This window comes from Hyperoodon ampullatus, assembly GCF_949752795.1.
Source record: "Hyperoodon ampullatus genome assembly, chromosome: 12".
Classification (NCBI taxonomy): domain Eukaryota; kingdom Metazoa; phylum Chordata; class Mammalia; order Artiodactyla; family Ziphiidae; genus Hyperoodon; species Hyperoodon ampullatus.
The window spans coordinates 20,730,939-20,755,344 of NC_136925.1; the positions used below are offsets into that span (position 1 = coordinate 20,730,939).

At 35.6% G+C, this 24,406-nt stretch overlaps 1 protein-coding gene across 1 annotated transcript in view; it reads left to right on the forward strand.

The window, feature by feature from the left end:
- ZNF292 (zinc finger protein 292) overlaps nt 1-24,406 on the forward strand; it is an 85,663-nt gene that overhangs the window by 42,885 nt on the left and 18,372 nt on the right. Inside the window, exons 2-5 of the mRNA XM_079716808.1 lie at nt 1,012-1,166; nt 1,360-1,438; nt 3,724-3,859; nt 19,339-19,541. Of these exons, the coding sequence (XP_079572934.1) occupies nt 1,012-1,166; nt 1,360-1,438; nt 3,724-3,859; nt 19,339-19,541 (573 nt within the window). The remainder of the gene's footprint in view (nt 1-1,011; nt 1,167-1,359; nt 1,439-3,723; nt 3,860-19,338; nt 19,542-24,406) is intronic.

Here is a 24,406-nt window from a genome sequence, read left to right on the forward strand (position 1 = left end):
AAAAGTACTTTAGGGGCTTCCCTGGTGGTGCAGTGGTTAAGAATCTGCCTGCCAATGCAGGGGTCACGGGTTCCAGGCCTGGTCTGGGAAGATCCCACATGTCGCGGAGCAGCTATGCCTGTGCACCACAACTACTGAGCCTGTACTCTAGAGCCCGCGAACCACAACTACTGAGCCTGCGAGCCAAAACTACTGAAGCCCGCACACCTAGAGCCCGTGCTCGGCAACAAGAGAAGCCACCACAGTGGGAAGCCCGCGCACAGCAACAGAGAGTAGCCCCCGCTCGCTGCAACTAGAGAAAGCCCGCGCGCAGCAATGAAGACCCAACGCAGCCAAAAATGAAAATAAATAAAATAAATAAATTAAAAAAAACAAAAACCAAGCACTTTATTACAAAAATGTCTTGACCTTATAATCATTCTTTAATATCTTTAATAGTGATTTTATGTGTGTTGAACATCTTTAGATATTTTTAGTGATAAAGCTCATCATAAAAACCAGTAATGTACTATGTACTATTATTTTTTATTAACTGAAAAAATTACATGTCTTTTCTGACAGTATGTGGTTTATTTATTGTTAGGTGTTGAATTTTATGTTCCTTGCATGAAAAATAGAACACATAAATATTTGAAATTCTTCACTGCATGCCTGGTCAAGTATTACTTGCCCAGGTGTCTTCTTTTTAAAATAACTTTTAAATCTTAGAAATTTGTGGGCGAAAGTGTGGATTTTGACTTGGAAAGTGAGGAGATAATGCTTTCACTATTTAAAACCAAACTTCGTGAAAAAATGCTATTGTTGCATGAATTAACACTAATCTTGTCTCCTACAAAGAGCTGCTGGAAATAAGATTACGGCTTTATTACTTTTAATCTTGTAATCAGTGTAAACTTTTTGTTTTTATAAATAAAAGTTATTTCTCAAAATTTCTTAGGAAAGAAGAACCGTTGATTAATCAATATGTATTTTTATTTACTTTGAATACTTTTTATTATTCCTTCCAAACAGACACTCCTTGAATATGCAGAGAAATGGAAAACTTCAGAAGATCCTTTACCTTTATTGGAGGTATACACGGTGGCTATCCAAAGTTACGTTAAAGCCCGACCTTATCTTACCTCTGAATGTGAAAATGTAGCATTGGTTCTGGAACGCTTGGCATTGTGAGTAGACCTTTGAGTAAATAAAAAATTAGATTTAGCTTTTTTTTTTTAACTCTGTATCTCACATCTTATGATAGTTTAATTTTAAATAGATTAGGTATGGACAGTCTACTCATGATATTAGAATTATTCATCTTATTTTACTTTGAATTTTAGTAATTATTTGTATCCTTACCAACTTTTTGTTTTTTAGAAGCTGTGTTGACCTTTTACTGTGTCTGCCTGTTGAGTTATCTGATAAACAGTGGGAACAATTTCAGACACTGGTGCAGGTGAGAATATTTACCTACTAGATTTAATATAGGTATATTTTATGGCGATTTTCTTTATTCTTAATAAATTATTTGGTTAAACTTTAAATGATTTAAGTAATGACAAACATTAATTGCTGTTCTTATTAACGTTAATGTCTTGCATGTAGTCAGTGCTCAGTAGATGTTTGCTAAATGAATATATACATTTAAGTAGATTGGTTGAATATTGCACTGTTCTTTAAGATCAGATAATTAGAACTTTGCCAGAGCAGTAAGGGAACACAAAAGAAAATGCCCTCATTTGTATTTAGAAACAGTTTAACTAATTGTTGAAAATTGCAATATGCTTTATAAGAATTTAACATATCTCATTTAATCCTTATGAAAACTTTGTGGGGGTAGGTATATTTTTCCCATTTTAAAGGTGAGGAAACTGAGGCTCAACTCTAAAATATTTATCTGCCCAAACTTGTATAGCTAATACCAGAGTAGTTATTTGAACCAAGATTCTTTACTCCATAGTCCATACTTTTTCTACTATATCTGAAAACACATGCTTTGTCTCTGTTACTTAGGGCTGTTATTCTACTTATAAAAGTACTACATAGTTTAGCACTTAGTTGTTTTGCAGTATTTCAAGAATGTTAAATTTTGTTAAGCACTAGATTGTGCTGGATATTTTATAGCTTCAAGTAAAGTTTGATTAATTGGTTAGTTAAAAAGAATGTTCCTGCCAACTAGTCTCAAAAAGTATAGTTGTCTCTCTATTCCTCTAGCCAGAGTTCTTAAAATATCTTTTGGCCTTATGTTTTTCCATAGAAGAGATATTAAAAGAGGATTAGTCTCAAATTTTAGAAGCATGTGAAATAAACTATAGTTAGGCAGAGAAATCAACTTTCCTATTTTAATATTAAATATTAAAATTACATCAAGTGCAAAATTCTTGATGACAGGATTCATATCTTTATTCCAAAGGATTCAACATAGAGTTTTACACATAGTAGGTAGATACTTAATAACTGTTGAAAGTGTCTTGTCATGTTTGTCACATTGCAGCTAACTTTTTGATCATGCAATTTGTACTTCAGCATATCAGTAACTTTTGTCTTAGGTTTTTTTTTCCCAGCAAGTGGTTATTTTTAGATAAATGATTATCTCAGAACTTTTTTTCATTGTTTGGCACTCAGATACACTCTACCACAGAATTAATTATATAAATAGTTTATATACAAATATAATACTGAATTCCTCATATTAATTTTGTTTGTCAACATAAGGTAAACCTTTTCAACTTTCTTTTTTGAAACAATAGCACTACTTGATACTTTTTCATATGGTTTAATGAGGAGGAAATAACTCTTTAAATTCCAGTATGGAGCTCTCAGCAGTTGCTCAAAGAAAATTTCTTAAAGCACTTGAACTTGTTCAGTGAGATTTTTATGGTTTTGAGGAATAGACTTTTTATACAAACACAGCGTGCAGCTTTAAGAGTTTCCATGACACTTTGCTTTCATTTCAGAGCTTCCTCGGGCTTATTTTATACCTGCTTAACAGCATTTGTTTTATTTTGCCTGTGTTTTAACTGTTTTTAAGCATCTCTTTACCCCACTAGAGGATAAGCCCCATAAACGCAGGGACTAGTTGCTCTCTTCCTTGGTACTTTGCCCATAGAAATTCTCAATAAACATTTTCTGAATTGAGTTAGAACTATTGGTCTTTTGTGACCTGAAGAATATGCTAATTGCATGAACACTTGGAAACAACAAGTAAGCAAGGTTCAGTGTCAGCTTTAATAGGATATTGTAAGGCTATGTCATGAATAAATGAAAAATCATACATTTAGTTGTTTTCTTTTCATAAGTCCCTTTTATTGAAATATGTATATACAAGTTGTCACTTAGGCCTTGATGCAGAGTTGTCATTTGTTAATAATAGAAGGTTTTTTGGAAAATTTTTTACTAACACAGAGGATATAAAACGTGTAAGGTCTTTCATGCTATGGATACTCTAATAGCTTCCTTGAGAAATAACTTTGCTCTCGGTTTAGATTTTGGGGAGAAAATAATATGAACTTATTTCTAGAAATACATTTTATTTATTTAAAATTTATAATTAATATAATTCTTATCCTTGAGATTCATCTTTAAAAATCAGAAGTAAAGGATTCAGCACGTTGTAATGTGACATGAAAATTTTAAGATAAAAGTCTTATTTTTGAAAAGTTTAGTATTATATTTAAAGCCTGATAAGCTTGCTTTTGAAAATCTGTTGTAATTCTTTGGATGTTTATTTAATATTTATAGGTAGCTCATGAAAAGCTGATGGAGAATGGCAGCTGTGAATTGCATTTTTTAGCTACTCTAGCTCAAGAGACTGGGGTGTGGAAAAACCCGGTACTGTGCACTATTCTTTCCCAGGAACCATTGGATAAGGATAAAGGTAAATTTTCTAGAGAGCAGAGAGAGAAAAAAAAAAAGAATCATTAGACTAGAAATAAGTACTTAAAATTGTTTTGATATAATTCATCTCAAGATATTCCAAGAAGAACCATTTAATTAAATTTTATATGAGGTGCTTGAGGCCCTTCACCTTTTTTTTATTGGGGGAAGATGTGTTTATAGGATTATATAATCTTAGAGTAACAGCTTTTTCTCAACATTATTTTATCATAGGAATTCCCTCTGTAACATCCTGACAGGTGGCAATCTAGCTTATATTTGATAACTAACTTATTTGACAGATGGAGAAGCAGAAACAGGGTAATGAAATGATTTTCCTCAGAATAAGAAATTAATGCGGGAACTCTCAAATCTTCTGAGATTAGTACTCTTTCTCAAACAGCTTTTTTCTCAGACTTACTTTATCCTGCTTTGTTATTATTGTATGAGCTTAGGCAACAAAGATCCCAGTCAAACTCAAACTGGCAGGTAGCCTATCAGAATTAGATGGCTAAATCACTAATATGTATAACACTTAATGTTCAGAATTCAAAAATTGTATGTGCTACGAAGAAGAGCACAATTATTGTCTTTGGTACTTTTCTTGAGATAATTTAGGAAAGTGCCCAGATTTCACCCCAAGTTTTCCCAAGGTATTTAGAGAAGTAAATAAGCTTCTTCCATTGTTTATTGATGTTTTCTTGTTGATTGATGGCAAACTCTAGGTATTTTGCTAGCGATAGCACTTTCTGAAGGCTCTGAGAAAGGAGGGTACGTTCATTGTTTGTTAACTCTTCTGGTACTTCGATATTTACCAAAAGGCTTCTCAGCTAATCTCAAAACTTCTCTTCAAGCTGGTTGCTCCTACCTGACTCCCCTCTTAACATTTCTTCCCATTTCTGGATAGTTTTAGCAGTGTTATCTGTTTCTTAGTTTTCACCAAAAGTTTATTTTTATTACCTCCCTTCCTTTGTGTATATCCACAGATTAGCTACATTGTTCTCAGACCCTCATTATTTAAAATAAGAGCAACAACAACAACATTTAAAAGTTGAGAATCTTAGAGGTGGTTTTGCATTTGGCATATTAGTTTTTTATTTGCAATATATTACCACCACCATGTTTTTATTCCTTTAACCAAATTATACTTTTTAGTCTTCTCAGCTTTGGAAATATTGGACATACAATATATTAATAATAATATCAAATTGCATTTGTATAGTTCCTTACAGTTTGAAATGTGCTTTTATGTGCCTGGTTTCATTTAGCCGTCACAATGATCCTGGGGAAAAACTGAGATCTTTATTGTCCCTATTTTACAGGTGAGAAAGTGGAGGCTCAGAAAGATTAGTTGTCTTTTCTACATCACATTGTCAGTGATGTGGGGCAGAGCCAGGAATTGAAGTGAGATCCCCGGCTTCTCTCCTTTTTATATTATGCCACGTTGCACCCAGCCTAATAAAATAAAATTGCACCTAGCTTAAATAATTAAATCCTTTTTTCTGTTGTTGCTTTCTGAAGACTGTCTTTTGCCAAACTCACACATTATGCTAATGCAGGAAAATGGAACCTTTACCTTAGCAGAGATTTAAAATTTACCTTAAAAGAATATGTGCTCAGTTTCCTTATTTGTTTAAATGTGCCTAACATTGTTTCTGTTAACAAATGTCTTTGCCTGTCTCTGTGCTGCTTTATTCCATGGTCTTCACATGGCATAGCTACTGGGATAATTTGGACTGTGCAGGCAAAAGGAGTTTCTGCAATAACAGATGGACTGTAGGTAGCCAGACTTCAATACAACTCGTGAAGCAACCAGAGAGATGTTACATGACTGAGAGACTCTGCAGCCGTAATCTTGACTTGGTTCTCCATTATTTAGAATACTTCTTTGATGGGAGTTATTCTGTGGGGAATCACATAGACTAGAAGTGTATGTTTATTTCCTCCTTTGAAAAACTTGAAGGAATTAACATTTTACACATACATACTAACTTATATTTTCAAATCGGATGCTTCTACAGCATGTGGAACTTTTAACTTTTTATATGATATATCCAGCCCCTTGGTTTAACCTACACTAGCCTATAGCAAGTTTGATGAGAAGAGCTAGAGCTCAGACAGTAATCAGCACACCGTAATAAGCTGTGCTCATTAGTTTGTTTATAGCAAAGCCTTTGAAGGTTTGATGTACTATTTGAACAGTAGATGATCCACTTAATCTTGATTTGTTTTAAATAATTAATTCTTATTGACTAATTTTAGAACTACTAAAGCCCAGATAAACCAAGACATGCTCTTTGATTTAGGGACTGGGGGTGTGTGGGACTAAATTAAAAGTGCTGGTTTCACCGTAAGCTTTTAGTATCCTAGAATAAGATAACTCTAATAACTAAATCAGCATAATTCAAGTAGATGTCCATTGAATATCACAGGATCTTTAGGCTTACATACTACTTTTGCATTTCTTTAGTTATCATCTCAGAATTGGAAAGGCACTGAATGCCCATTTATTTTTTACCCAATTTTAACTCCCTTCTAAAACATCACTGATAAATAAATGGGCCTTTGCTTGAAGACTTCTAGAGAGTGGTAACTATGTAATTCAGTCCATTCATAGCCTGCTATTAGATAATCTTCATTGTGTAAATTGTGAAAAACTACATTCTTAGAGTTGCCATCCTTTGGATCTAGTGCTACCCCTAAAGCCGTACCTAACAAAGTACAAATCCCTCTTTCATGCCATAGCAATTGAGATGCTTAAGGATCGTCATCACGTCCACACTTAGTCTTCTTTTATTCTAAAGACTAAAAGCCGTCCTGGTGTGGCATTATTTTAAATCTACAGTCATGATTCCTGACCTTTTAGTGCGTTTTGTTTGTGTTCTCATTCATGTGTAATTCTCACAACTTATGTGTACCCCAAATGCTATCTGGCAGGCTCTGAAGTCATTGGTACTCTCATCCCCTTCATCTTAGTGTTACTTAAGATGACGTTACCTTTTTGGGTGGCCTTATTCTCACAACTCAACGAGGTTACTAAAATCACAAAAATAAAAAATAAAAAAACTCTTAAATTATTTACATTTTTATATGTTGTGTTTTGGCACACAAAAAGGTCTTTTTTTTTCTTTTTAATTTCACTGTGTTAGATCCATTCTGCCTCTGAAACTTGTCAATATCATTTAAAAATGTTGATTTTGTTAATTCAAGATTTTTGTCCTTCCCTGTTTAAGCAGATCTTACTAGCATACACTCTGTTGGCATCCAGGTTCTTTTTTTTTTTTTTTAATTGTATTATTTATTTTTATTTTTGGCTGTGTTGTCTCTTCATTGCTGTGTGTGGGCTTTCTCTGGTCGTGGCGGGCGGCGGCTGCTCTTCATTGCAGTGCATGGGCTTCTTGTTGCGGTGGCTTCTCTCATTGCGGAGCGTGGGCTTCAGTAGTTGTGGCATGTGGGCTCCTGAGCGTAGGCTCAGTAGTTGTGATGCATGGGCTTAGTTGCTCCATGGCATGTGGGATCTTCCCGGGCCAGGAATCGAACCCGTGTCCCCTGCACTGGTGGGTGGATTCTTAACCACTGCGCCACCAGGGAAGCCCGGCATCCAGGTTCTTGATAATAACCATTAAAAACATCATATCCAAAAACCTACCCTATGGGATACTTACAGAAATCTTCTTGCTTGCCTTCAGTCTTTTAGCCAGTGCTGTTTGATTATGGTTGTTTCATCAAATTCACCTGTTTCCTTATGTCTGGTCCATGGCTCTCCTTTTTGTCTATCAGGATTTGATGAAAGACCACAAGAGGTACTTGGCTAGAGTTGTATTAAGTAAGATTGTTTAATATTGGGGTTAGTCTGACCTAATTAATTTTTAAATGAACTCTTTATTTTAGAATAGTTTTAGATTTACAGAAAAATTGTGAAGAGTTTCCAAATAATCCACAACCATTTTTCCCAACTGTTAATATCTTACATTAGCATGATACATTTGTTACGATTAATAAACCAATATCAATACTTTGTTACTGAGTAAAGTCCATACCTTATTCATATTTCCTTAGGTTTTTTTTTTTTTTTTTTTTCTGTACGTGGGCCTCTCACTGTTGTGGCCTCTCCCATTGCGGAGCACAGGCTCCGGACGCGCAGGCTCAGCGGCCATGGCTCACGGGCCTAGCTGCTCCGCGGCATGTGGGATCTTCCCGGACCGGGGCACGAACCCATAACCCCTGCATCGGCAGGCGGACTCCCAACCACTGCGCCACCAGGGAAGCCCCATTTCCTTAGTTTTTATCTAATGTCCTTCTTCTGTTCCAGGATCCCCCCAGGATACCATATTACATTTAGTTGTCATATTTCCTTAGGCTCCTCTTGGCTGTGACAATTTTTCAGACTTTAATGTTTTTGGTGACCTTGACAGTTTTGAGGAGTACTGGTCAGGTATTTTGTATCCCCTCAATTGGGATTTGTCTGATGTTGCTCTCATGATTAGAACTGGGCTTATGGGTCTGGGGGAGAAAGATCACAGAGGTACAGTGCCATTGTCATTACATCATACTAAAGGTACATATAATCAACATGATTTCTCACTGTTGGTGTTAATCTTGGTCACCTGGCTGAGGCAGTGTGTTTGTCAGGTTTCTCCACTGTGAAATTACTTTTTACCCTGCTTTCCATGCTGTACTCTTGGGAAAGAAGTTACCTTGTACAGCCCACACTTAAGAGGTGGAGAGTTAAGCTCCACCTCCTAGAGGAGGCAGTATCTACACAGATTATTTGGAGTTCTCCACAGGAGATTTATCTTTTCTTCCATATCTGTCTCTCTCTTTAGTCAATATGGACTCATGAATATTTTTTTTTATACTTTGGTGATAATCCAATACTACTTTATTTTGTTGCTCAAGTAGTTCAGCTTTGGCCCCCAAGAACTCTTTGAGTTAACTTCTGTGTCCCTTTGACATACCCCATCATTGTGAGTTATGTTTTTTGTTTGAGTACTTCCTTGTTTTCTGGCACTACAAGATGCTCCAGGCTTATTGTGCATATTTCCTGCCCTAATCCTAGAATCGGCTATTTCTCCAAGGAACCCTAGTTCCTTTTATTGGAGAATAGTATTAATATTAGAAACCAAGACCTGGTAATTGGGTGTGCTCATTGCTACTTAGGTGTCATTGCCTCTAGGACCTCTCGGCAGACAAAGTAAGAAAATATATGTAAGTATAACTAATCTGTGTATGTACACATATCTATAAATGTTTCTGTATGTAACCAGCTGTATCTATATTAAACTAAATGTGAGAGTTTATACTGATGTCTGTAACTCTAATCTGTATCACATGGATCATTCTAGCCTTCTCTTCTTGCTTACCTGTAACCTCTCACTTCAATAGAATGTCATATAATTGGAATCATACAGTATGTAGCCTTTTCAGACTTCTCTTACCATTGGCCATCCATATACTTAATCAGTCCTAGTATACATGTATAGTGGTTTCAGAATTGATAACCTCTACCCCCGTGGGTACAGTCCCTCTTTCCATTATTCTTGCTGACTCCACTCATCCAAAGTTAGGTGAGCACCCCACTTTCCCACCTCTTTCAGTGAAGTTCTTTCATTACATTTGTAAGACAGATTCTTTTGCCATATTCTACGTTGTATCCTGGGCTTCCCAACCGTCTAAATATTTTTTTTAATTTGCATACCTTGAGTCCTTCTTCATGCTGTAAAGTTCTGTGGGTTTTGACCAATGCATAGTATCATGTATCCGCCATTACAGTATCATACAGAATAGTTTCACTGCCCTAAAAATAATTAACTGTGCTTCACCGATTCAACCCTCTCCAGAACACCTGACAACTACTGATCCACTTACTATCTCTATAGTATTGCTCTTTCGAGATTGTCATATAATTGTAGACTTTTCATTCTAGCTTCTTTCACTTAGCAACATGCATGTAACATTCATCTGTCTTTGTGTGGCTTAATAGGTCATTCCTTTTTATTGCTGAATAGTATTCCATTATGTGCATGTACTGTAGTTCGTTTATCCATTCACCTATTAAAGGACATCTTGTTTGCTGCCAGTTTGGGGCATTTATGAATAAAACTGCTATAAACATTGGCATGCAAGTTCTTGTGTTAACATAAATTTTCACATCAGTTGGGTAAATACCTAGGAGTAAGATTGCTAGGTCATGTGGTAAGACTATGTTTTGCTTTGTAAGAAACTGCCAAACTGTACCATTCTGCATGTTGCTCTACATTCTCACTGGCAGTTGGTGTTGTCTATTTTGGGAATTTTAGCCATTTTAATGGGTGTGTAGTGATATCCCATTGTTGTTTTAATTTGTGTTTCTGTACTGACAAGTGATACTGCACATCTTTTCACATGAATATTTGCCATCCGTATATCTTCTTGGGAGAGGCATCCGTTTATATCTTCTGCCTACTTTTTCATTGTGTTGTATTTTTAAAAAATTTTTATTGGAGTATAGTTGATTTACAATGTTGTGTTAGTTTCTACTGTACAGCAAAGTGAATCAGTTATACATATATCCACTCTTTTTTAGATTCTTTTCCCATATAGGTCATTACAGAGTATTGAATACAGTTCCCTGTACTATACATTGGGTTCTTATTAGTTATCTATTTTATATATAGTAGTGTGTACATGTCAATCCCAATCTCCCAATTTATCACTACTCTCCCTTTCCCCCTTGGTAACCATAAGTTTGTTTTCTACATCTGTCACTCTGTTTCTGTTTTGTAAATAGGTTCATTTATACTATTTTTTTAGATTCCACATATAAGGGTATCCATCGATATTTGTCTTTCTCTGACTTACTTTACTCAGTATGACAATCTCTAGGTCCATCCATGTTTTCTTATTGTTGAGTCCCAGTTCTTTGTTATATTTTGACACAAGTCCTTTAGCAGATAGGAGTTTTGCAGATATATTCGGTTTACTCCGTGGCTTGTCTTTTTTCTTTACAGTGCCCTTCAGAGAGCAGAAGTTTTAAATTTTAATAAAGTCCAACTTATCATTTTTTTCTTTCATGTATTGTGCTTTTGGTGTTTTATCTAAAAATAATTACCAAACCCAAGGTCATATAGATTTTTCTCCTGTTTTCTCCTAGAAGTTTTATAGTCTTTCATTTTATATTTGGGTCTGTGATACATTTTGAATTAACTTTATAAAAATGTAACCTAATTTATGTTTGATAAATCTGTCTTGGCTCTTAACAGTCATGCTTTTTTTCCTGACCACTCACAAGCCATGTTTTTAATATATTAATTTTGAGCCTCTTAGGAATATATCTATTCCTCTAGTCTACAGTTTGCAAAATGTACCTTAAGCCCCATTTTGAAAATTACATCTTCCCATCTATTTCCATTTTCTCCATTGTTTGTTCTACCTTTTCAATTTAAAGCTTATTATCAGAAGCACCATAACAATAAAGGAATCCTCTTTTTCTCTGTCATCATAAATAATACATAATCAGACCCAAGGAGCAGGTCCTTCTGAAGAAGTTACCCATCTCCACCAATTTGATTACATTCAACTTTTTTGGTGAACTAGGGGTCATCTTGAGTTTTAGCTTTAATAACAGTTCGCATAGGTTCGTACCAGGTGCTGACACTCACGGTGCATGCATCCTTCGTCCTGAGCCTGCTGCTTTTCCTTCTTTTGTATATGTCATTATTGTAAAATCTAAACTCTGAAAGAGCTCCCTATTAACAGTCACACTGAATTCCTTCAGCCCTTTCCCTTCCACTTCTATTTTGGAATAATTTGCAGTGGCATAAATTGTATTTTTATCAGCTTGTCCGTTCTTTGTTGAATCCTAAGCCCTATGGTTCTCTCTTTTTTTTGAACCCCTTGGTTTTCAAAGGAAATTTCTAAAGCTTCAGCTTTTCCACAGTACTTATAAATCCTCCAGAGCTTTGTGAGAAAATAAGTCTTTTTTTCAGTAATAAACTTTGCATTTTAAAATGAGCAGGGAAAAAGTGCTGCTAGGTTTACCCGATATTAACATACGTAAAATGTAATTATATTTTAAAGGGAGAAGAGATGGGAGGGGAGAACAAATGGTAACTAATAATTTCCAGGTAAATAGTGTGAGGCCAGATCTGATTACATGCAGCTGAATTTGTTTTCTAATAGTAAATCTCCAGTTCTTTTGCTCATTGATACTTTTCCTATATTTTTCATGTGTGTTTATATCTTTACCTGTCTATGTAGAGAATACCAAAAGGGGTCGATTCTGAGACCTAGACTTAAATCTGTTGACGGATTTTTTGTGTGTGTTAGGACATTTCTTATAGTAAGTCACTAAAAAGAACACCTTATAGACTATATACATTTAGTACTCTTAGAAATACAGTTTTCTTAACTTGTTTCTATTTGGTTGTCTTTTTTTTTTTTTTTCTTGTCTCTCCCTTTTGCTCTTAACTGACCTTATTATAAAAAATAAATCAGGGCTTCCCTGGTGGCGCAGTGGTTGAGAGTCCGCCTGCCGATGCAGGGGAGACGGGTTCGTGCCTCGGTCTGGGAGGATCCCGCATGCCGCGGAGCGGCTGGGCCCGTGAGCCGTGGCCGCTGGGCCTGTGCGTCCGGAGCCTGTGCTCCGCGACGGGAGAGGCCACAGCAATGAGAGGCCCGCGTAACCGCAAAAAAAAAATAAATAAATAAATAAAATAAATCAGTGGAGCATTTTAGATTTTATTTTAAAAAATCACTGCTAAATTAGATTGCCTTGTATTTAGGTTTTACTTGTGTATAACCCTTAGATCATTGAGGATCAGTGACTCTGGATAGAATTAAGCTGATAGAACTTAACTGCAGTAAAATTGTGAAAGTGTTCACTCCCCCATTTCAGGCTGATGCTTTATTTTGCATTTTGTTAACCTTAATAATATTCTACTATTACATGATGAGATATAATATGGTGACCACCAAGATTTTATTTTTACTAAAAATGATTTTAAAACATACACTCATTGGCTTTTCTAAACATCCTAGAAAAATTCATTATTTCTGTTGTAATGAGTGTATTTCATAATGATGTTACATGGATAAAGTTGTCAGAATTTAATTAAATGTAATAGTAATAATTAAATCTTATTTCACACAAATTTTAGGGTTACATATTTACTAGGTTCATCTATATCATGGAACAGTTTTTTAATGTTTAAAAATTCTGGTTTATATCAGTCATGTCAAAGAATCAGTTATGATCATAATGTTTCAGACTTAATGACAATGCAAGCAACATGATTTAAGAAATTCTGAAATGTTCAAGTGAAAATTCTATTTCTTGTATATGTAGCTTGTTCTTCCAGGAAAAGGTGAGGTCAGGTGAAGATTAAGACTATCCCTAACTGGTAATTTGAACACTGAAATATAGTTACCTTAGAGCAGTGGTTCTTAATCCTGGCAGTGCTTAAATCGCCTGGAGAGTTTTTAGACATACTAGTGCTGGAGGCCTACCACAGACCAATTAATTTAGAGTCTCTGGGTTTGAGCCCCAGGCTTTAGTACTTTTTAGAAGTCAAGATAATTGTACAGCCAGGGTTAAGAACCACTGATGTAGAGCTTAAAGTGTTATGTTTTTATTAAATTTCTGAATTTGGATTTTTTTGTCTTAACAATGCTGAATTGATTTTTAATGCATTTTTTTCTTGTGGTAAAAAAACAACATAAAATGTACCATTTAATCATTTCGAAGTGTACAGTTCAGTAGTGTTAAGTATGTTCATAATGTTTTGAAACAGATCTCCAAAACTTTTTCATCTTGCAAAATTAAGCCCTGTTTTAAACAACAACTCCCCTCTTTCCCCATCCTTCACTCCCAGCCCCTGGTTAATCAACATTCTACTTTTTGTTTCTATGATTTTGACTACTTTAGATACATCATATAAGTGGAATCATACTGTATTTACGTTTTTGTGAGTGGCTTATTTCACTTAGCATAATGTCCTCGAGATTCAACTGTGTTGTAGCATGTGACAGGATTTCCTTCTTTTTTAAAGGTGAATAATACTGCATCATATGTATATACCACATTTGTTTATCCATTTATCTATTGATGGACATTGGATTGCTTCTGCCTCTTGGCCCTTGTGAGTAGTGCTGCTATGAACATGGGAGTGCAGATATCTCTCTGAGACCCTCCTTTCACTTCTTTTGTGTACATAACCAGAAGTGGGATAGCTGGACCACATGGTAGTTCTATTTCTAATTTTCTGAGGAACTTGTAGACTGTTTTCCCTAGAGGTTGCATCATTTTATAATCCTGTCAATAGTGTACAAAGGTTCCAATTCCTCCACATCCTCACCAACACTTACTTTCTGTTTTTTTGTTTTGTTTTGTTTTTGATAATAGCCATTCTTTTGGCTGTGAAGTGACATCCTCGTAGCTTTGGTTTGTATTTCTCTGGTGATTAGTGACGTTGAGCATTTTTTCATATGCTTGTTGGCCATTTGTATATCATCTTCAGAGAAATGTCTTTCAGATCCTTTGCCCATTTTCAATTGGATTATTTGATTTTTGTTGTCGTTGTTGAGTTGTAGGAGTTCTTTATATATTCTGGACATTAACCCCTTATCAGATATATGATTTGCATATATTTTCTCCTATTCTGTAGGTTGCCTTTTCACTCTGTTGCTTCTGTCCTTTGATATGTAAAAGTTAACTTTGATGTAGTCTAATTTGTTTTTGTTGTTGTTGTTTATACCTTCTTATCATATCCAATAAATCATTGTCAAATCCAGTATCTTGATGCTTTTCCCCATTGTTTTCTTCTAGGAATTTTATAGTTTTGGGTCTTATATTTAGGTCTTTAATTCATTTCAGGTTTTGTTTGTTTGTTTGTTAATTTTATTATTTTTTTTGGCCACAACCTTGTGGCATGTGGGATCTTAGTTCCCCGACCAGGGATCGAGCTTGCGCCCCCTGCAGTGGAAGCACGGAGTCTTAACCACTGGACCACCAGGGAAGGCCAAGTTTGTTTTTTTATATGGTGTAGGATAAGGGTCCAGCTTCATTCTCTTGCATGTGGATATCCAGTTTTCCCAACACCATTTGTTGAAAAGACTATCGTTTTCCTATTGAGTGGTCTTGGCACCTCGTTGAAGATTATTTGACCATATAGTGAGGGTTTATTTCTGAGTTTTTTCTATTCTGTTGCATCGCCTACATGCCTATCTGTGTGCCAGTTTTGATTAGCTTTGTAGTATATTTGAAGTGAGGAAGTGCGAGACCTCCAACTTTGTTCTTTTTCAAAATTGTTTTGGCTATTTGGGGTCCCTTAAGATTCCATATGAATTTTAGGATAAATTTTTCTATCTCTACAAAATAGCCATTGCAGTTTTGTTGGGATTACATAGAATCTGTAGATTGCTTTGGGTAGTTGGACATCTTAACAGTATTAAGTCTTCCAGTCCATGAACATGGGCATCTTTCCATTTACTTGTGTCTTCTTTAATTTCTTTCAGCAATGTTTTGTAGGTTTTAGTGTACGAGTCTTTCACTCTCTTGGTTAGGTATATTCCTAAGTACTTTATTCTTTTTGTTGCTATTATAAATGGAATTGTTTTCTGAATTTTGTTTTCAGATTGTTCATTGTTAATGAATAGAAATGCAACTTATTTTTGTATTTTGATTTTTATGTCCTACAACTTTGCTAAATTCGTTTATTAGTTCTAATAGTTTTTTGTTTTTTGGGTAGAATCTTTAGGGTTTTCTACCTATAAGATTATGCCATCTGCAATCAGATGATTTTATTTCTTCCTTTCCAGTTTGGATGCCTTTTATTTCTTGCCCAATCGATCTTGCTGAATAAATTTTAAGAGAACATATAAATTGTATTTGTGAAAAGGAGTAGGTGATGCAGATTCATGTAGGCCATGATGGTAATTTTGCAGTTTACCCTTTGAAGTCAAAGGGACGCCACTTGGGGGCTTTAACTAGGAGAAGGCAGTCCAGCGTGTGCTTTAGGAAAAAGAAAAGGCACCCTGCGTCCTAATGGAGATGTGACGGAAAGAGTAAGAGTGGCTGCAGAAGACCAGTGAGTGCAGCAGAGAGGTCTGCTAGATCAGTGATTCGGGCTGGGAGGTGGGGGTGTAGTAGCATGCAGCAGAGTGGTCTGATAGATCAGTGATTCGGGCTGGGAGGTGGGGGTGAGTGAGTGGTTGGCGTAGGGATGGAGAAAAATGAATAGGATCGAGTACTTAGGAGTTAGAAGTGACAGGATTATATGGTGGATTGTAGGTTAGGATGAGGAGGAGGCAGAAGAGAACAACTTTAATGCCAACTCTTAGTTCTGGGTTGAGATACCACATACTGTGGTATAGAGTTTTGTTTTGTTTTGTTTTCCTTTGCGGTACGGGGGCCTCTCACTGTTGCGGCCTCTCCCGTTACGGAGCACAGACTCCGGACGCACAGGCTCAGCGGCCATGGCTCATGGGCCCAGCCGCTCTGCGGCATGTGGGATCTTCCCGGACCGGGGCACGAACCCGTGTCCCCTGCATCGGCAGGCGAACTCCCAACCGCTGCGCCACCAGGGAAGCCCCTGGTATAGAGATTTTTGTATGCAGAGTTTGAGATGCTTGTGAAACAGCTACCCAGAGATACTGCAAGGGGAATTGTGACCAAATCTGAGTGTGGAGATACACACCCAGTAAACAGGTTGACTCCACTCTGGGGGGGAATCCAGGACCTAGTCCTAAGTTTTGGTGCATGGTACATGATCAGTTAATATTTGGGTAAAGATTTATCACAAATATTCAACTTATATATTGTAATATATTTAAAATTATCTTCCATGTTTTTCTTTTTTACTATTATGTAAGTAGCATTTTATGGGAAGAAGGCCATTATTTCTTAATTGAACTGGCTGAATATCATTCATTTACATTGCCATTTTATGTCATCCAGCTCTTGATAGGCTTGAATGTAGTAAACCTGCTTTTTTCCCCCAAGTACATAAATACAGACAAAATAGATTTAAAAGGCTACACAAGTAAAATTCAAGGTATTTTTTCATTTTCTGGGATGGGGATGGGTAAAGCAGGGTAGGGAGTGAAATTTGATGTGACTAGGTACTCAAGGATAAAGATAACAAAACATTTTTCATGAGTCTGGTAGTCTTTGATGTGATATTATAACTCTGTAAGGAAAACATGTCCTGGAGTAGAGAGAAATAGAGAAAGATACAGAGGAATTGGGACAAGGAAAGCAGTAAAAGAAAAATGGAGAAAAGTGAGGGGAGTGAGTTTCCCTCCCCTGAGGGGGAAGTTCTGAACTGAGTATTGTTGAATATAATCTAATTTTGATCTGTTTGAAACATGAGCTTCAGAATACATTATTATTTTCCTTTAAAAGCTAATGCTACTTCACAGCTCTTTACTGCTATGTAGTGCTGTTCTGATAACTAGTAGACACACTAGTTAAATAAAAATTTTTATTTTTTTCTCATCACACCACTGTGTTAAGGTGGAAGTTGCAAGACCCCATTATTCTGGTCCTGGTTCTGTCATTAACTGGCTTTATGACCCTAGAAAGTCACTTGCCTTCTGTGAGCCTCAGTTTACTCATCTGCCAAATGATGGAGCTGGACAAAATGATCTATAAAGTTCCTTCTGCTCTAATATTCTGTATTTCTTTGAAATCAGTTTTACCCTAAGTGTGGCAAAGGTTTCCCATTGTTTAAAAACACACACACACAAGTATGTTTTTGGAATGTATAATAATAGCATATATTCTGCTATACTTGTTAGTACAGAAATTATTTTGTATAATTGTTCTAACTATGCATGCTGCTCTTTGAGATTTTAGGGACTATTTGAAATTCCTCCTATTAAGATTGTCATTAGTTTTGTTAAAAAACTTGCCACCTTTAAATAATGTCTTTGCCATGATCTTCAGAGTTTGTTGATTATGAGTTTTTGTGGGAGTATTTGAAATAATTCCCAGACTTTTTATTGCTAGAGTTTCCTGGAAACTCAAGCTGTATTTTAAGGTCTGTGACTTATAGCCGGAATAACTTTATTTTAACTCTCTTTCCTTAAAGTTGTCATTGAAAATCTTTACAGATTTTACTTTGGCCATTGAACTAAACTGTGAAAAGATACTTGCCATATAACTGTCTTAACCAGGATCGTGTTATATTAAAAAAAGAAAAGTAATGCCCTGTATATGTCAGACATATCATCAGAGGCACCAGAGGGTTATGCAGATAGTGTTATTTATCTGTGTTCAGTCTTTATACTTTTTGGTTTAGTTTAATGTGTAAAGAATAGAGAGTAGCAGATACAAAGGTCTGGACTTCAAGAAAAGGATGGAATTTGTGATCCTATGTTAAATTGCTTACATGCTCATGGTTTTAATACTGAGGAGCCGTAATCATACTGTTTTATAGAAGAGTATGTTCATAGTGGAGTACAGTTAGATCTAAAAAATAAAGGTACTAGAGGGTAGCAAAGGATATTTAAAGAAGGGAAGAACATCTCTTATTTTCCATCTTCTAACCCACAAGTTACTCACTAGACATGTCTTCCAGTCTGTTCACAAGTGAGAAATTGTGTATTTTATAGTATTTATAGGGCATTTAAAACTTTATTACTGAAAGCCTTCCAGAGGTTTCCAGCTAGCCATCACCAAGTAAATTTTTAAACACGATTTTCATCCTGGTAAAGAAAACTTAGGGAAAAGTTTAAATTTGCATTTGTTAAAATTTTAAATCTCCTTCACCAAAAAAAAGTTAAATTTTTATTTGTAGTTGATCAAACAAGCACTAGGAAATTTAAGATTTCAGCAGAACAGAAGTTTATTATGCATTAGTGGGTCTTAAGCAAGTGTTGAGGTTTGTTGATTGGTATTTTAAAAACCCACAGAACTTTCAGCAGACTACCCCCACCCCCTTATTTATTTTTCCGTAGATATTTAAATTTTTTCTACAGCACTCATTAAGGCAAGATAGACTTCACCTTTGTAAAATGAAAAATACAGTAACAGTATTGAACACAATATTAGCTGAATTTCATCTTCTTGAATATCCAAACATCCTTTTGTGGTTTCCCATGTAAGTGTGTAATGTCCTAACTCTGCAAATTTCTAGAAATGCTAACGCCTGGTATTCAAGAATAAATGCTGTGGGGAAAAGAATTTAGTATAATTTAATAACACTGGGTTTCAGAATTCAATGTAAAATTATTTTTATAATCAGGAATTTAACTCACCTCATTGTAAATGGTACTTTCAGGGGCAAAAATATTTAATGCAGCTCTAAAAAGTTAGCAGCATAACTCCTTCTGCTTATAAGGTCAAGTATTTTGTGATAGCCTGAGAGTAATAGGAAACTGCAACAACAACAAAAAAGAGTTTTAGTTTCTGTGCTTTAAAAAAATATTCCTTGTAAGTATTTGTATTGCAAATGAACTATTACCAAATGTTAATAATCTATTATGTCTTGTTTTTTAAAGTGAATGAATTTTTAGCTTTTGAGGGTCCCATCTTGTTGGATATGAGAATTAAACATCTAATCAAAACAGATCAGTTAAGTCAAGCAACTGCTCTAGCAAAGCTGTGTTCTGACCATCCAGAGATTGGTACAAAAGGTAGTTTTAAGCAAACTTACCTTGTCTGTCTTTGTACATCATCACCAAATGAAAAGTTAATCGAAGAGGTGAGTATGTTTTCTTTTGTTAGTAATTATTTTTTAAAGTGAAGAAAATAAGTTTTAATTAGATTAGAATGTCTTTGACTTCCATTTCTCTTAGTGAAAAGCCATTGTTGTCAGCCTTAAATCTGGGGTGTGCTCTTAGATAGTGATTCTAAGCAGCTTTCAGAGTTACACATAAACGTTTCACCTGGCTTCTATTTTAAATAATATGGCTCTTTTAACTGCCTTGGCTAAATTATGGGAAAGATGGTGGTAGCTTAATTTAGTTAGGATGTTTATATTTGTTAGCGTTTGGGCCTTAATTTCAGTTTTACCTGACTTCAAGATACTTGCAGATTTTTTTCTAACTGACTAATTTAAGTAACTTAAAAAATTTATATGACTTCCCACTAGGAATACTTTCTCTCTCTCTCTCTCTATATATATATATATATATATATATTTGTATATATATCTTTCTCTCTATTTATCTATATATATAAATATTTTATTTGCGTATTTAATGTAAAACTTTTTCTTTGTAAGACAGGTGATTCTGGTTGTTTTTTTTTTTTTTTTTTTACTTCTAGTTGGCATAAAGCATAGTATTCATGTATTTGTGTATTTTATACTACAGAATTCAAAAAGTAGAATCATGATCCAAATGGGAATTTTGCAGTTGGAGGACTCATAATTCCAAAATGAAGTTGGAGACAGGGTAGGAGAATTGAAAGTTGTTGATCAAAAAACAGGGAATAGGGCTTCCCTGGTGGCGCAGTGGTTGAGAGTCCGCCTGCCGATGCAGGGGACACAGGTTCGTGCCCCGGTCTGGGAGGATCCCACATGCTGCAGAGCGGCTGGGCCCATGAGCCATGGCTGCTGAGCCTGTGCGTCTGGAGCCTGTGCTCCACAACAGTGAGAGGCCCGTGTACCGCAAAAAAAACAAAAAAACAGGGAATATGTATATAAGGAGTATAGATAAAACTATAATACATTGGAGAGTGTTGTGTGAACATTTAATGTATCTTATATCTCTAATGTACGTATCTTTCGACTCCAGAGCAATAGAGAATGGAGAACAAAGGGATTGTGGGACAGATTTTAGGATATACAAAGGGAAGAGCTGAGATAAACAACAGAGAAGACAGTTAACAGAGCATGCATGATCCCCTGAGTAGTCAGAGATTGTAATCAGAGTCCAGAAGAAGGATAACCTCGGACAGAAAGCTAAATGCCCAGATGAGGTTAGAGGTTGTAATTATAATGGTGATTGACTTTTCTTGAGAATAGAAAACAAAGAGGAAGATGATAGCCTTGGACTGAGATTAGAAATAAGGCTGTTGTGTATGTTGAGGGTAATGAGGACACTGGGAGAGTGATGCCAGGTAATTTCTCGGCCGGGTGGGGTAGAGCGAAGGGCTCTAGCTTAGGGGAGATATCATTAGTTTAGACCTTAGCTGTTATTTTCTTTAATATTTCTCTTTTGTCTCAGGTAATGGCTTTTTAATCGCTGTATAACAGGAGCTAAATAGAAGGTAGAAATTTTCTTATTACTTCAGGATAACTTTGTAGACAAGTTCATTGGCAGCTGTATCAAGTTTCTTGGGATAACAGCCTTTGAAATGTGTGTAACATTGTTTTTTAGTCTTTAAATAAATTAGTTTTTGTGATGCTGCATTTTAGATATTTTTCAGCTCCACTAACATTTTCATTATCAGTTCAGTCCCAGCCCTTAAGTCAATCTGTCCATCCGTCCATCCTTCCTTCAGCAGATTTTATTAAATAAGAGATGTGTGCTGTCTAAACACTGAGGGGATTTAAAAGTAAGGCATAGGTCCTACCCTAAAGAAGCATACCTTCTAGTAGGAATCTATCTAAAGACAGGGTGGTTAGGTTAACTTTGAAAGTCCTGTTTGAAGTTGAAGACTATGAATTTGTAATTTCCAGGAAAAATCTCTATTTCTAGCTGTCTTGAATAATCAAAAAATCCTGCAGTACTGAACCTAAATTCCCTCTTGGTCTAATTATCCAGAGTTAAGTACCAGCAGCCCAGCCTGCTCTGGGAGAGCCTCAGGAAAATTCTGAAGACCCTGGGTATCTCTGATGTCATATGAAATTATTTTTTCCTTCTCTTGTTAAGCAGGTGGAATTAAGATATTTCATGTTCTTTAAGCAGAGTTCGCTAAAGTCTCTTTCCCACCCCAGGAGCAAAACTAGATCACACAGTGTAGAACGGGATGGGGTATGTGTAAGTCTACACACTCCTTGTGAAAAATCCCTTTTTGCTTAGAGATTGTTTTATGTTTCTATTACAAACATATAGAAACTGGTTCTTCATTGTTCCAAGAGGAGTGAGTTCTCTCATTATTTCTGCCCCAAGGAAAGGTAATCACTTTGGAACAATTGCCCAGACATTGCCCCCTTCAGAAGAGGTATGCTACATGACCCGCTTCAAACAATTCACTTTACCTGTCTGGTTCTTGTAAACATTTGAGGTTTTTACCCATTCCTTAGAGTAGGCAGGAATAGATATTGGAAAGAGTCAACCATGGTCTGGATCTATAGTCCTTTTGAGGAAATCCTTGTCCAAGTGAGCCAGTAGACAAGGGATTGACTATTTCTCAGGACCCTTTCAGTGTGATAGAGGTAGCAGAGGAATGGGCCTGAGATGAATGTTTATCTGGCTTCTTTAGAAGGAATGACCTTTGGCCTGGATTCTTGGTGTAGGTGTAAAAATGAAGTTAGCATTGTTTATTTTATATCCAGTATTTCTATTGGTTTTGTCATCAAAATAAACATAGATGTTAAAAATGTAAAATCTTCTACCTTGTGTCTCTCTAACCATTATTTCCCCATTTAATACTCCTCTGACTAATCATTAAGTGTGAAATTTGATATTTCTGATATTTTTACATATATACACACACACTTTAAACGTACTTATACATACCCTGGCTGCTGGTCGCTTTTCCTCCTCTTAGTTTGGACATCTTTTCATATCATTTCTTACAGATCAACCTCATTCTTTCTCATGGCTGCATAATTCCATAGTATAGATTTGTAGTAATATCTTAGCCAAACTAGGGGACATTTAAATTGTTGCCTTGTCCATACATCCTTTCATTCTTCTTGGGGGTATACTGGTAGGGTAAATTTCTGTAAGTGGAATTGCTGGATCAAAGAACCTACACATCTTAAATTAATAAATAGGGCCATACTACCATCCAAAAAAAGATTATGCCAGTGTATACTCCCATAAACAGTATATGAAGTTTTTTTCTTTCCTAACACTATAGATTATTCGTCTTTTAAATCTAGCCTAAGATTTTTTTTTTTTTTTTTTTTTGCGGTACGCGGGCCTCCCACCGTTGTGGCCTTTCCTGTTGCGGAGCACAGGCTCCGGACGCGCAGGCTCAGCAGCCATGGCTCACGGGCCCAGCTGCTCCGCGGCATGTGGGATCTTCCCGGACCGGGGCACGAATCCGTATCCCCTGCATCGGCAGGCGGACTCCCAACCACTGCACCACCAGGGAAGCCCCTAGCCTAAGATTTTGCCACCCTGAGAGTATTAAAAAAAAACAAGCAAACAGTAGCTAATTATTTTAATGTGACACGTTTACCATTTAAGTCCCTTTCTAGATGGAAAGCAATTTCATTTTGATAAGCAAAAGACTATTCCTAAAATATGTTAAAGCCAATGCATTTTAAAAGTACACTTGGGAAATGTATGTAAAATATTGATGAAGTGTTCTGTATTTTTTGAATATCTTGCAGAAAGAGCCATATTAAAACATGGAAGTCATTATTCACATTTTTGAAATGATTTTTATGCTTTACAAAGAGATTTAGCATAGTATATCTTTAACAAACAGATCATTTTAATTGGCTTTAAAATTTTTATTCATATTTCTAAATTTTCTGGTATTAGATTTTTACTCATTTTTCAGAGCAATACAAAATAGCTATCTGTAATGTATAAATAGTTCTTATATAGGTAATATATTGGTAATCCTTACTTTATGCTGCCTTGGATTATAAAAAATAATTCTTGCTCATTGATGGCTAAATTTGACCTGTATTTCACTTGCACAGTTTTAATTAAGCCATTTATTAGTTTAGGTTTCATTTTCTCTTTAGTGTCCTATTTTTTTCAAGTGGGCCATCTAGTGGCAAATCGGGAGTGAAGGCTATCAAATAATAGCACATAGTAAAATTGTTTCCTTAGTATACTTATAAAAAGTGAGGTTTTCTGTATTATTGAATATAGCAGATGTTTCAGTTGGTATGTTGTATATATGTGGATAAATTTATAAAGGCTACCTTACATAGATACAAATATATATTTTTAATTTTTAAATATAAGCTAATGTAGGTAATATCATTGGGAAAATAAATTTCTTTCCTTATATATAATGTACACATTTTGCATTATATGAGAATTCAGTAAGAATGGCTTAGGTTTTAGAAGAACAACAAAAAAATACTTGATTCAAAATAAATCAGACTTTCAAGATGTAAGAATTGTTGTTAAACCTGAACATGTAAAATCAATATTTAGCAGGAAAGACCCTCAATGTGCTTGTGCATGTAGAATTCTAGAAAGAGCACAGACTTTGAAGCGAGACCTGAGTTGAAATTTTGACTCTGCTAATTAAGCATGTAACTTTGAGCAAGTAACTTAACCTCCCTCAGCCTTATCTCTAAAAAGAAATAGTATTTACCAGGCAAGCTATCACGTTGATTAACAATGTATTTCTGAAGAAGCTGGCACAAATAAATGAATAATAATAGTAGCTGCTGTTTACTGTGTTTATTGACATCTTATGTATAAAATGTTAATGATACCTACCTAGTAGAAAAGTTATTAAATAATAATTACATACATATAT